Source organism: Bombus fervidus, chromosome 16 (assembly GCF_041682495.2).
Source record: "Bombus fervidus isolate BK054 chromosome 16, iyBomFerv1, whole genome shotgun sequence".
Taxonomy (NCBI): Eukaryota; Metazoa; Arthropoda; class Insecta; order Hymenoptera; family Apidae; genus Bombus; species Bombus fervidus.
In genome coordinates, this window is record NC_091532.1 from 2,066,952 (window position 1) to 2,081,383 (window position 14,432).

Genomic DNA, 14,432 nt, shown 5'->3' on the forward strand with positions numbered 1-14,432 from the left:
TTTACGAGTACGGTAAAAGGTTTCCATTATACGTTTCACGGGTCGTTTAAAGTATCTATAAGATATTTAAACTGTTTCGTTATTATATAATTTTACAAAGTCGTTTCGACTTTATAAAATTATTTACTCGATTTAACGAAGTACGTATGAACACGAAACAAATATGACACTTGTTACAATTCAGCTTATGATGCAGTATTAATACTTTAAAATATTCAGATAATATCGAAATATTTGAAAAAAAAAAAATAATTATTTTGCATAAATTCTTTTTCCGTCGCCGTAATTATTTTTGATTAGATTTTCTTTACTTCCAATAATATTCTCCTACGCCTCCAGGAATAATAGATTTCGATGTTATGTTTCTAGTCGTAAGTACATTCATCCTTTGCATCGTCGTCCTTATTACATGGAATTGTTTGGTAAAAAGTGAAAGAAACAATTGAAAATTATACTGCCCCATTTATACGAGAGTTTCTTCTATGAAAAATGGAAAAGAATGTTATCTTTGATCGTAAATAAAATCACTTTTTAGTATCACTTCCCTTGGTCCCAATTTCACGTTCTTCATACACGTTTTGTAAAAAATACAATGAAATATAATACATCCTTGAAGACATCTTAATCATAGAATAATACATGTTTTCGACTGAAAATGAAAGAAATTTGTTGGAAAATGTTATATTAAAAATACGTATAAACATAGGCGCTATACATACTTTGGATTTTTGATTCGCAATGCCAGTTGTCTTCGTACCGTTCTCTGTTGTTTGTGGCTTTTTACTTTTGAATATCTTCGACATTTTACCTTTAACACAAAGGAAAAGGAGTAATGTAATGTAAATTTAATATTGGCACAATATCAGAAATTGATTAAAAATATAACAAATAAATGGCATTATTCGAAATTTACGTAAATATTTTATATCTATTTTATTGTAGCTTTTTCATCCTTTAGATAAATCTTTCTATCATTTTCTGATTACTTTATCTTCCTTACCAGTTCTTGGAGGCGGCGATTGCACATCAGCATCGTCTTGAACGTTATCGTTATTCATTTTTTCCTCTTCAATAATTTTAGCTTTGTCGGTTTGTTTGTCGATTTCTATCGCCTCTTCCATGTTCGCTCTCGACCTTGTGGACTTAATACTCCCGCTACTCCTCGTGGATTTCATCGACCCTGATCCCTTTTTTTTCCCCGACTCATTTTCTTCGATTGTTTCTGGTTTCTTTTCTGAAGTATCTTCCGTCTTTATTTCATTTTCTTTTTCCATCGACGATGTTTTCTCATTGTCGGTGGAAGAATTTTCACTTGAAGATTTTAATCTCGGTGGTTTTGGCGGTGGCGTAGAATCCGAGGGAGACGTTTGTTTCTCAGGACTCGTCTCTAGTTTAGTATCATCGCCATTATTTGATTCCATCGGTTCTGTCTTAACGTCTTGACTATTCTTTCGTTTACCATCTGTTTCATCTTTATTTTCTGTATTACCATTTTCAACATTAATTTCTTCTTCTTCGTTTCCCGTATTATTTATCGTAGCTTCTGTGGTCGTTTCGTTATTGTTTTCTTCGTTATTTTCTTCTTTATCCATTGATTCGGATCTCTTTTCTTTTTCAACGTTTTCGCTTTTATCGTTTGTCTTCGTCGTTGATTCTTCTTCCTCCCTCTTTGGTACTGAATTTTCGTTTTCTTCTAGTTTCGATTCTTCGGATTCGCCTATATCAGCTGCCATTTCTTTCGATGTCACTTCAGCGTTTTCTTCGTTAGACATAGCATTCGATGATATTTCTTCTGGCTTGCCATTCGTAGATTTTTCAGGACTATTTCGAGGACTATCTGATTTCTCGATATTATTCACGAAATCTATAACGTTATTCGTGACATCGTCTACCTTATTTTTTATGTTTTCTTCGATTGTTTCCATAGATGTTTCTATAGCTTCCTGTGCATTTGTTATAGATTCTGTAATATTATTTCCTTGGTTCAACCTATCTTTCATTATTTCATTAACATTTTCGTCGTGAGTCTCACTCTGTAGCCTATTTACAGGAAGCTTCAATGGTGGTAATGAATTTCTTTTTTGAATGTGTTCCTAGAACGTAAAAGAATTCATATGTTGATCTATTTTTCCTAAGATTAATCCTTTCTATTATATTAAAAATGTGTCAAGTTTGAGGAAAATACGACAGGATCATCGATATGCATAGAACTTTCTTTTAAAAACATTCGCTTTACTTATTGAAACAAACTGAGATTGAGATATACATATAAATCAGTGGACTTCAGGTATAATTCTATCTTTGACAGGTTGTCGAATTTTTTTTCTTTAAATTGTCGTAGTAATCGCGAGAAAATTTTTTAAATCAATAATCATAGAATTATAGGAATCGTATAAATTAATGGAAATTATTGTTTATGAAGTGAATTGTAATTACCATTTGCGAGTTGTCTTCTTTTTGCGAGTGATTATTCGTGTCGCGTCTTTGACCAACTAAGATCGTGTGGCAGCCACCACACGCAACCTTTGAAAATTTAAAAATTATCCGTAATTCATTAAATCTTATATGAATTATACATATGAGGAATAATTAAGCATGCAGGTAAATATAATTACATTCGAAACGAAAAGCTCCTTGTATCTTTGAACGAAAGTTAGTTCATGGACGTTGTTCTCGTTCTCCTCCAATCCTAATTTTCCGTGCCTTCCGTCGCCACACGTATACAGTTTTCCAGATTCTGCCACGAAAAGCTAACGTTATAGAAACGAGGCGTAATAACGAGGCTTTGTTTGACGTATCTCTCGTATTTATCGATATATTATAGATATTAATCGTCAGAGTTTATTATATTAATTTTCTACTAATTTGTATTTTTAATAAAAAGTAATTTTCTAAAAATTCGTATTAACTTTCTATGAAAAATTGTATAGAAAACGAGATAGCGAGGATAATCGGTAGAAATTGTAATAAAACTTACCAGTAACAACAGCGGTGTGACTTTCCCCGCAAGATATTCGAGTAATTGTTTCATTTCGAAGCATGCCGCGTGGAAGAAGTTTCGGTATATGAAGTTCCGACAAATTACTTCCTAGACCAAGCTGACCGCTCGAATTACTTCCGGTGCAATATAAATTCCCATTTTCTGAAAAGCAATGAAACACGATAGATCAGGAGAATGCACTTTCTATTCAAAATTTTTAGGGCAAGCATGCGAGATCTTGGATAAAATTTGCAGTAAAATTTAATGCGATTTTTACGAATTACTGTTATCATTTAGCGTAATCCAATTTGTGAAAATTGGAGTTTATGTATGTACATATATTATACCAGCTAGAACGACGGTGTGATGACCACCACACGCGACATGTACAGCAGGACTCGGTAATTGCATCTGTTTAGGCGCGACCTGTGTAGAAAAGCTGGCATCGATCCCCAATTTTCCACTTTCTGACTCACCACAGACGTAAACGAGACCACTTTCTGAAAATACCGTTTAAAATTCGAAGAAAATTTGTTAATGCGGTGACACGTCCTACATTCAGTTTTAGAACGTTATTTTATAACATAGGAAATTACTAGCAATCGCTACTACATAGATATCAATATTGAAATTAATATTTTCTATTCGTGCAATACTAAATACTATAACTCGTAGTTTGCGCAATTAAATTTATCTTAATACAAATCGGGAAATGCTCGACGATATCTTGAAATATCTTTTTATATATCTATGAAAAAAAAATTAACCATTTTCATATCATAATGTCAATTAATTATTTTTCTATTCATCTCACGAGAATTACAATTTTAGTTAAAAATCAATATGAAAAAATATACATCAACGTAGTTCGTTCTTTCTTTTTAATAATTTTCCAATGTTTTCAATTATCGAATTACCTGTCAGAAACGTGGAATGATAATATCCGGCGCTAATTTGTTTCACAGGTTCAGGAACATGTACTTTGGTCGGTTTGTTCACCAAGCCAGATACGTCTGAAAGTCCCAATTGGCCCTCGAGATTGCTACCCCATGCGAAAACGCCACCATCGCTGGTAAGTGCGAGAGAATGATGGGAACCAGCAGCAATTTGGACGATCTTTGGTCCTGATAGTCCCGAATCATACACCAATACAGGAGTATTTGCGGAATCGCCTATTGCGGAAATTCCTCGACCAAGTTGTCCTTCTTGGTCGCTGCCACACGCAAAAATCTTCTGCGATCCTGAAACATTGTAAGTTCCTTTCCTTTCCTTTGAATACTTCGAGTTGGAGGTGTGTGATAGGTTACTATTATTATTAGATCGTCACTAGATAATGATAGCTTCACACGAAAGGTAAACGATATCAAGGAACAAAGAAAGAGAGAAGATACTTATAAGTTAAAAGTTGAATGACTGAGAAGCGGTAGAGAAGTTTCGAACACGCAACGTTATAAACGTGATTACACGTCGTAACCAATGTGTCTACGTATATTTGTAAGGTTTTTGGTATCTGTACTGGCATAAATGTAAACAATGCCTTACCTGTGCAAATTAGCGTGTGTGCTCGTCCGCATGCAACGTGAGTGACCCTTTCCGGCTTCAAAGCTAAAAATTAATAGATCGTATTGTGGAAATTTATGATTAATTATAATGGTTGATATCATTTTTATTCTTCGAGTCAAATTGTCGTAAAGTTATAGAAGCTATAGAAATCTCAGTTACGAAATTTGAAAAGCTTATGTTTTTTACAAAAATATATAAATGAATCTAAAACAGCGAACGTACAGACCTTTTACACAGGATGGCTTGCTGATATGATTTTTATGACCGAGACCAAGTTGACCCCAATCATTGCTTCCGAAGACGAAGAGTCTACCGGTTTCTAAAATCAATGAGGTGGAACTTTTGGTTTCGCACGTATTGCTTCACGGTAATAATATCTCTGGTCTTTTTTCTGTTTACGAATTATCTCATCTACGATGAACAATCGACCTAATCTTTCTATCTATAATAAATAGACACAGATTGTCTTTTTTATAACGAATCAACCAAATTTCAAATAGCTAATTTAAAAAATGAAAATTGAACGATTTATTATTAGGGGCTCTGTCGAAAAAGTATTTCATCGAAAAACCCAGGGAATAATATTTGAAACAACGGAGTTTACGTGCTTAGATAATTTTACGATTAACTGGAACTGTTGATAATAGCAGTATGTCGACTTCGTTCGTATAGGTATGTTACGTGCCAGAGTATTGCGTGGCTATATCGATTTACTGGACAGTGGCTATCCCCGTATAAGCGTAGGTCGACACTACCTTCTTTACGAACCATGTTACAGAAGCTGTAAATTATGATAGTTTCGATCCTGGTAATTTTATACCAAAATTGTTAGATCAATGTTTCGCCTCGTAAAATATTCGCGAGAAGTTAAATAAATTTTTAATTTATTCCGAAAAATTTAGTCTGCGATCGAAGCTCGATAAGACGGGTGATCTTAAAATTTGCAAAAAATATTTGGAGAGCAAGAGAAGGTATAATAAGGTAAGTCACGAAAGTACAAGTCCGAAAAAATTGTTATGCCTTGGTTAAAATTAAAATATTAATTTAATATGGATGAAAAAAAAAAAACGATCTATATAATCGTATTATACGTTGCTGTTAATAGTAAATACAATTTATAGTATCTTTGATGTGTATTAATCGTGATAGTATCTTGACGCAAGTAAGACGCGTAATGAAAATGGACTAGCATGCGAGATGTTAAAATAAACCAGTAAATATCGTCATAGAGTAAAAATACGCTGCTATTTTAATTATTTCTTTTTTCTTTGCGAAACGACGATACGAATAGTTCAAGGATGGCGAAATATTCTTACAGTATAGAAAACAAGAGTAATGTACATACGATTCAACTATTTGACTAGAAAATACTACATTTTATAGAGGTCCGTTTTTTGAGGAACCCCTTCAATCGATAGGATATTTTAGTAGAGATATTACATTAAAAATACATAGCAGGATAGTACATAAAGTATGTCCACGTGCAATATTAGTATCATTGAAACGTGTACAGTCATTCACGAGCTCATCTATTGATTTCCATTAAAATCAAGAGCGGCCGTGTCCAGATCGATAGAGTAGCGCGTAAGACATTCGCTCACGTTTGATACGTTCTATGAAAACTTTTATAGAGATATGAAATAGAGAAAGAAAATGGATCAAGCAAGTATATGGGTATAGCTGAAGAGGAAGATCGAAGAGGAAGAAAGTACATAGTTTCTCATGGATATAAGACAAAGTATAGTAATGGTCGAGTTTATAAAATCGATTGAAGTGTAACTTCTTTTATGATTCGCTATTTCTGCTTATTGAGCAATTTCCAAAGTTTCTTCACGTTTGTTCTATGACTGTCGTTTACTTCTAACAAAGTATGTAAATCACTTTCCTATGGAAAACAGCGCGAATCAATTAACGTTTAATATTGTAGTACCGATAAAGATTTAAGCAATCGATAAATATTTATCTACAACGTACAAAATTCTGCGACTTGGTGTTTTATGAAATTAGGATCAAATATTTTTCACTTTTGTCCTTTCTTTTAATGGATTTATTCAGGGGAAATATGTTTTTTAAAAAAATAATTATATGGCAATATATACAAGTAAAAAAATAATAGTAAATTATAATGATCTATAAAAAGGTTAATATTGATATTTTTCCCGTATTAGCATTGATAACTGAAAAAGATCTTGTAAGAAAAAATGTTTAACTTACGACATATAACAGCAGAATGTTCGTCTCCGCAAGTAATAGAGAGCACCGGATCCCTGCGTATGAAAAAATGCGATGCAACATTGTCCGCAAATCTACTTCGTCCAATTGTAAACACTGCTCCTGTTTCTAAAAAATCATATAAAGGGTGTTCAAATCAAAAGCAAGTTTATACGGAAAAATATGCGTATGAAAAAATGCGATGCAACATTGTCCGCAAATCTACTTCGTCCAATTGTAAATACTGCTCCTGTTTCTAAAAAATCATATAAAGGGTGTTCAAATCAAAAGCAAGTTTATACGGAAAAATATGCGTATGAAAAAATGCGATGCAACATTGTCCGCAAATCTACTTCGTCCAATTGTAAATACTGCTCCTGTTTCTAAAAAATCATATAAAGGGTATTCAAATCAAAAGCCAGTTTATATCAAATAATATGCGAACCGTTCTTTCCAAATTTCATGTTCGCGGTAGACAGCTACCTATTTATTTTTCTCTAGGTTTACGTTTAGCGTATCTATCATCTTGCCGTTTGGAATATTCGTTAACGAAAAAACACCGACGTGCTAAATCTCCAATGATTTATTTAAGGAGGTTAACGCGATAGCGCGATATCAAAGGACGAATCGCCACTTTCCTTTTTACGTCTGGCACGAAACGGCCGCCGTGGAAAAATCATACGGCCAAGAACAAAGTCAGATAAATTTGCATTAACGCGGTAGACTGTAGACACACGCGTGTAACGTATGATGATTTTATGCTTAAAATTGCTTGTTATAAATATGACGACTTCTTCGCAGAAATGACGTACATATACTCATTTGAAATTCAAAGACTTAACGTTTGTAGATAATCGATTGTTCTAATCTGATAAAGGAATCGTTATTGCTTTACACGTATCTAAAGATTTTTTACTCAAATCTAAGAAAAGATCTACGTTCGGCCAGTCTTAATCTGGAAGATCAAGCGTTGCGCGCACGTGAGGTCAAAGGGATTTAGACAGCGGAGTTTTCTCATGAAATAAGAACTGTAACGAAGCTATTTATTCATTTGGAAGAAAATCGTGCTTTCATATATAATACTTCCAATTGAATACTAAGAACGCTAACGAGTATCGTGTTTGCCTTTGGGTTTATTTATGAATTAGCAATCGTTACAGTAAGAAGATCGATATTATGGTGATGAAAATAATGAAAGGTATCGTGGAAGTTTTAATGTACAGGGTCCAACCGAATAAAACGTAAAAGCGGGCATGACGTGATTCCTTGTGGTAAATTAAGAAAAAGAATAACATTTTTTCACTCTAGGCTTAGTTTTTGAGAAAATCGAGTTTAAACATTTATCAAATACTTGATATACTCATCGAGTACTTGAGCGTGGCTAATTCTGAACTCGGTAGGATTAAATAATCGACAGGAGATTATAATTAGATTAAAATAGAAAAATTTTATCTTACTTTTTCGACTTATTTTTACACGTACAATAATCTTCAAGGAAGTAGAGTTTGAGTATGTTTAGTGAAAAGTCGGTTTAGCACAGATACGGTACAATCGGAAATTAAGCGTCTCGAAGTATTTGAAGCGTGACAAATTTTGATGACTGAAATGATCGAAATGGCTGAAATATTTTGTTAATTGGATACGATACTACTTTTATAAATGTTATGTTCGAGATAAAATAAGTATAATTTGTTTTAAACTGTAAATTTTTAACAAAATGGGAACCGTTAAATTCTTCTTCTTTTATGTAACTACATGCAATAAAAATATAAATTCCAAAGATAATTGCTACAATAAGCTTCGGCGCATAAAACGCAGTTACATTATCGTAATGTGTCAAGAGGAGTGTAGAGTAAAAGGAATGGAAATGACAGCTTTAAAAGTAAGAATTTTACGTTCCATTCATAGTCGTACAACGGTCACTGAGAATTACAATCGTGCCTCGAAGCGAATCAATTTTTCCGATTGCCCTCGACTGATCGTGGCCGCTATAAACGAGGGGAGTGAGAAAATTCCAGTTGTTATCGAATTATACTGAATTATACTGAATTATACTTATACGAAAATACTAGTTGAAAATGAATGCTTAGCAAAATCTATTTGATAGATGAAACGGCGGTATCACCAATGTTGATTGGCCAGCCAAGGAACGAGCGGATAATAATTTTCATTTCTTGCCTGTAAAGGTCAATGATGCAGCAACTCGGTATAAATCCTTCACGGAGTTTACGTTTATGTTCTTCTTATCAAAAGTTCAAACGTCGTCTTTTGCATAATGCATCGCGCATCTATCTTTCATACGAGAAACGTGTTGTTCTTTAGCTACGTTGACTTTAATCGGCAATTATGATATCAAGCAACATTTTCAGAGTCCAGCTAACAGAAATTTACACGTATCAAAGAGATTTCAAAAGAACGGGAAGAACTTGACGTAGGGGTATTAAGTGATGTGTAAGGTCGACAATGACGATATTTCTAGGAAAGAAGCTTTATTTTAAAAGAAAAGATCGAGTTATGGATCTGTTTATATTTCACGATACAAATATAAAAGAACGCTCACGAAACGAGGCTTTTTTTAAAGTGATACTAGACTGGTCAAGAATCGTGCTAACCGATATTATTTTTTGCCATTCGATGGGATTCGATTGGAATAGACTTTTTACGGATTACGTTTGATCTCTTGAGTAAATTTGAATATCGAGCGAACAAATATTTATCCATAGACTAAGAATCGTTTGTTACTTAGCCAAAATGTCGTATCTACCATTTGGAAACTAAAAAATAACACTTCTATATATGCCATTCCTTTCTACGTGTCTTTGAATCTTCCATTCATTACCACGTCTAAAATTCAGACGACGTTGAACGTTTCAGGTCACGTTCAACTCCTCCACCTTCTTAATGGTTGTACCCCACAATATTTTCACGGAACTACGAATGACTGGAAACATAATGTACAAAATGTACCATAAAATGCAATGTGGTTAAAATTATTGTTCTATGTAGAACGCGTTCCTATTTCGAAACGCGACATGCGAGATGGTAAATTCGCTGTGCCGATATCATCGATGCGCTCATTTTCTAGTCGCTGGTATTGTGTCAGGTCGTTAACCTGAGGATGCATGGTTTAGCAGCAATGAAAACGGATCAAAATATACGCGTCCACGAATCGGATCAATTACAATATTTAATTCATCATGCCGTAACCGGCTAATCTGGTTTTACTTTTGCTTATGCATTCCCAATGTGAATAATCGCGATGCGTTAACAATGTTGTTTATCATTGAGCCGCTTTGTTTGCATCGCGTTGGAATTTTCCTATCCGAAACGAGAAAGGATGGCGCTCTATGACAGCGATAGATCTTCTATGTAAAGCGTAGTAAATTCTCTATTGTAAAGCGTGCTGAATTTGCTATAATTAGAATACTATAGCGAAATGTCGAGCGAAGATCGGTAGCTACAAACTAAATACATAGGGAGCTATGTATAGGATTTTCTATTTGCTGGAACTAGCACGGAAAAAAAAGGGATTCTTTTTTTAGATTCTACTGCGGTCGGAGTTAAAATGGTCGATTCTTATTTGAGAAATTTAATTTTTTATTTGAACCTTTTATATCGTGTTCTGAGCTTAAATTTCAACGTAGGAGAACTTTTAATATCGTGGGTATTTCAGAAAAGAAGGTCAGAAAAATCATTCCTTAACAACGAGAAATATAAAATTTAATCCACGGGGCAATATTTTACCTTTGTTTCGATTAAACTTTAAAGGTTTTGTTTTCATCGATAGTTTGAAGTTTTATAAAACGAAATATAAAATTGTTAGTGAACTTATTCGTACACACCGAAATATAGGATCGAATCAATACGTGCCAATTTCGATCTTTCGATACAATACATCGTGACACGAATGAAATCGTTTGTTATGCATCATGAGTCGGTAGATTAACTTTTATGAAAAGTTTCTTATAATTTATCGAATGTTTTATATTCGTAAATAAATAACACTTTATACACGAATGGACACAATTAAAGAACGAAATTAATATCGAAATAAATAAATTACGTACAGTTACGTATAACTATTTCAAACTGGTCGGAGCGTAAAACGAGCAAGCAGAAATATAATAAAGATAATATAAAAATATAAAAATTGAAACAAGCTATTGTGATAAAAATTTTTCTAATATTACGATGGAAATAATAAAATAATAATATTACTTGAAAGCCAAACAAATATTCGAAGTGCGTACTATTTTACAGGCCATACAATTAAAAATATCTTGAAAGTCTTAAATATCTTCAACCTCTTTTCACCATGTGAACAACTCGTTCAGTTAGTTTCGCACGATTAAGTGCAATTTTATAGTTCAATCGTGCCGAAGAATAATTTGCTCGGTACGCAGATGGCAGCCCTCATTTCCGCAAAAGTGACAAGGAATTGTGTTATATTTATGTATAACGGTTCCGCGTAGTTTTATGTTTTAATATATTGAACATCTAAGTACACTAACTACATATTTCACTGCTATGTTTTACGAAACAAACGCTTCCATTTCTCTTTGTTCAGACATTGTTTTATTAATTAAAAATAATGCACTTAACAGAAGACTAGCATAGTTAAAAGTAAAGCAAATGTTTAACAATGTTGTGTTTTGATTTATGAAATATTATTTATCTTGAAAAGTTGATCGAAGACTATAAGGAAATTCGAAACATTATTTCAGCAAATAATATCTCACAAAAGCATTACACGAGAAGTTAATGTTATTTTGCAAATATTTTAAATCAAATTCGATTCCTTTTTACAAAACAAAGATTCGAAGATAGTTTGAAAGCAGCTCGAAATATAAAATCTACTATTTCCTTTCAAGTTCATCGTACATATGCATTTTCATTAATTTGCCGGCAAATCGGCACGGCATGAGGCAACCTGTTTGAGAAAAAAACGGTGCTCTAAGTAAGATGAATGTCGATTGCGTGGGTATCGAGTGGCAGGTGCATCAAATCATGCGTGCTGTGTGCGATTTCGTTGAACGTTTTACCAGGTATCGTTTCTAGATCCGTCAGGCCCATGCTTGAACGTTGTGCGGCGAAACTTGCAGCCGACTAACTGCCGGTCAAGCATGGCTATCATGGTGGCAACTTAAACTGAACGTTGCCTGGCAACTGGAAATCAATTTCTAATGGCAACCACGCCGGACGTGTTCCACCGTTAAGAATGGGAGCGATCGTTCGCTAGTGGTGTGTTTTCTCGTGGAAATTAATAGCTGTACGCGTCGCCGTTGTCTTCGCGTTCCTTCGCGTGTCACCACTTTCATCGACGAATGTCATTTAATATTCAATGCACGGTTGCACCAATGCACTCGTGACATTCGCTCATGAACGCTTTATTTTTTTATGTCAAAAATGTTTTATTTCAATATCGTGTTTCTTGTTTTTTTTTCTTCTTGGTTATATTGAACTTTATAGCAATAACGAGGTTGGCTGTTTTGGAAAGAACGAAGAGACGAATTTGATTCTGGTAACGTAATTAGAGTTGGATGAGGGATGCTTAAAGCGCTAAATGAATGAATGTACAATATATCGTTGTTGAGAATTTGAATTGCATTTACTGTTACGCGCTTTTTTGCGGCCTTCCGGATTGAAAATGTTTGTTTCGAGTCAGTGACGGATCCAGAGCGAGATGATAGGGGCGATCGCTCCCCTGCCCACTCCGAGAAAATAAATTATAAAAATGTTATGTCACGTTTTCAGAAACTTATCGATTATATAATTAACGTGAATTTAATTATTTAGCCTACAGTATCAGATAGAGATATTAAAGTGTAAATTGCAAGCAAATTTTAAATCTTGAAAAAGCAGGTTCAAAAATATACTATGCTTTTACACATTTCGCCTCCACCCAAGAAAGACTTCTGGTTACGTCACTGTTTCAAATGAAGAATAAGATTAAAGTGGTGGTACTACTATTTCCGGTAAAGATACACGAAAGAATAAACTGAAAGTGCGAAGTTGAATTTTACATTATCAAGTTATACAGGTATTATATTTGGCGTATTATATTCAAATATGGTATTTTTAATTTATCAATTACTCTTTGGAATATCATACAATTTTTGGAAAATAAATATATATTTACTTGTTAGTAACTTATGTTCTATGAAACAAATGCAACAAATTTATGAAATGTGTTACGTTTATTACAAAATTATAAGTCCACAAGAAGTTTATTACTCCAAAAATTAAAAATACCATATTTGAATATTCAGAAAAATAATTTTGGTAGTTTTTAAACAAAATTTAAATATTTAGTAATTAACCTATTTTGTTAAATAATATCTGTTATTAATAATTCTATGTAATAATTATTTTATTAAATCGTTCAAAGTTAAAAGTATAGATGAGATATTAAATGTTAAAATAAATATTTAATAAAAGAAATAAGTGTTAAAATAAATAAAATTGATTACAGTACGCTTTATCGGCACAAATGTACATGGTAGAAAATTCTACAATTTCATGTAGAGCGCATTAGTATCGCGAACAGGTATCAACGCATGTCGAATAGTGTGTCGCTGTCAAGTTCAAGAATTTACAATTCGTTTCTTTTTAAAAAAGTTATATTTTTTGATAAGAGTAGACGTTATCTACATTAGAATTATTGTGAAGAACTAGCATAATTTTAAATGGTATGTTCGATAGTGATATTGATTCCTGTATATGATAGGTATCTAACCTACATCAAAATATTTGTGCACTTTGGCGTAACTTTTTAATATCGAGGAAAATTGTATCGTTATTATTTGATCAATTTATGTAAATGCCTTTTACTTAGTACGTACACGTTACAGATAGAAGTTGTGTGTCGTAACGTTAAATTCGATTGTATTTCGATAATATTTATGTAACCTGTATACGCTTGTAATTATTTAATCTATATTACGTCGTTTTTGTTTTATCAATCTTTATTTTAGTAAATTTAACTTTAATATTTTGTATAAATTTGTTTTGTTGTTTTTATAATTTTTTGGTAATGATACTTTATGATAAATACAAGGCACGATAAGTTGAAAGGTTATGTTAAGTTTCTTAGCAATTACCAAATACAAAGTATCAGTATGTGATTTAAATCTCTATCAAATAAATGAATGTTGTTTATCAACAGGTTGCTATTATTTATTCATGCTATTTATATTAACAAACTGATAATTGCTAATAAATTTTACATGCAATTAAGATAGCATCATTAATATATTTTCACAATTTTCTGTTATAGGTCTTAAATTTTATGCTAAACTTTATTCGATTTTTCATCAAATGAAATATTATTAACATAAAATGGCTGATTGTCAAGATACCGAGAAGGCTGAGGATTCTATGAAACATTATAAATTCGATGGCCAATCTTATATATATAAAGATCCTACGACTAATGTTACATATAGATTTGACAGAGATAAGAATGAATGGATGGTAAAAGATACCGAAGAAACAAAGACAAAAGATTCTGATGATAATGAAGTTAGGACACAAGAAGGAGTATTTGGCTTTGAAAATGATACTCATACATATACAGATCCTAATGATGGCAGCGTGTACTTTTGGGACAAGGAAAAAAATGCCTGGTTCCCAAAGGTGAGGTGTGTTTTTCATAAAAGATATTTCAATAAACTTTTTG

General features: G+C 33.0%; 2 protein-coding genes across 4 annotated transcripts in view; one reads left to right on the forward strand and one right to left on the reverse strand.

The window, feature by feature from the left end:
* Nucleotides 1-266: 266 nt before the first annotated feature.
* Nucleotides 267-12,145, reverse strand: LOC139995446 (uncharacterized). Of its 2 annotated transcripts, XM_072018923.1 has the most exons (12): nucleotides 11,797-12,145; nucleotides 6,758-6,883; nucleotides 4,770-4,862; nucleotides 4,523-4,585; nucleotides 3,898-4,221; nucleotides 3,328-3,480; nucleotides 2,978-3,142; nucleotides 2,616-2,737; nucleotides 2,437-2,523; nucleotides 1,001-2,093; nucleotides 720-808; nucleotides 267-649 (listed from the first exon to the last, which is right to left on the reverse strand). In XM_072018923.1, exons 1-12 carry the CDS (start codon nucleotides 11,825-11,827, stop codon nucleotides 626-628), a joined length of 2,370 nt encoding a protein of 789 aa, XP_071875024.1. In that variant the 5' UTR covers nucleotides 11,828-12,145; the 3' UTR covers nucleotides 267-625. The 2 variants fall into 2 exon arrangements, with proteins under 2 accessions (XP_071875024.1, XP_071875023.1); XM_072018922.1 differs by having other exon boundaries at nucleotides 267-808.
* Nucleotides 12,146-12,653: 508 nt separating this feature from the next.
* Nucleotides 12,654-14,432, forward strand: part of Barc (RRM1_TatSF1_like and RRM2_TatSF1_like domain-containing protein barc) — a 58,330-nt gene continuing 56,551 nt past the window's right edge. Inside the window, exons 1-2 of one of the 2 annotated variants that reach the window (XM_072019805.1) lie at nucleotides 12,654-12,794; nucleotides 14,031-14,389. In XM_072019805.1, coding sequence (XP_071875906.1) covers nucleotides 14,093-14,389 — 297 coding nt within the window. In that variant the 5' untranslated portion in view covers nucleotides 12,654-12,794; nucleotides 14,031-14,092. Of the gene's footprint in view, nucleotides 12,795-13,277; nucleotides 13,444-14,030; nucleotides 14,390-14,432 lie in introns of those variants that run through there. The other variant, XM_072019804.1, reaches the window with a different exon arrangement.

What these genes read in the sequence shown, in the direction of transcription:
- LOC139995446 (XM_072018922.1), bottom strand. Translation starts at nt 11,827, where the DNA reads ATGGGCCTGACGGATCTAGAAACGATACCTG. An exon ending in ACATTCTGCTGTTATATGTC is followed by an intron (nt 4,863 to 6,757) that starts GTAAGTTAAACA and finishes CATTGATTTTAG; the next exon opens with AAACCGGTAGACTCTTCGTC. An exon ending in TCACACCGTCGTTCTAGCTG is followed by an intron (nt 3,143 to 3,327) that starts GTATAATATATG and finishes ATTGCTTTTCAG; the next exon opens with AAAATGGGAATTTATATTGC.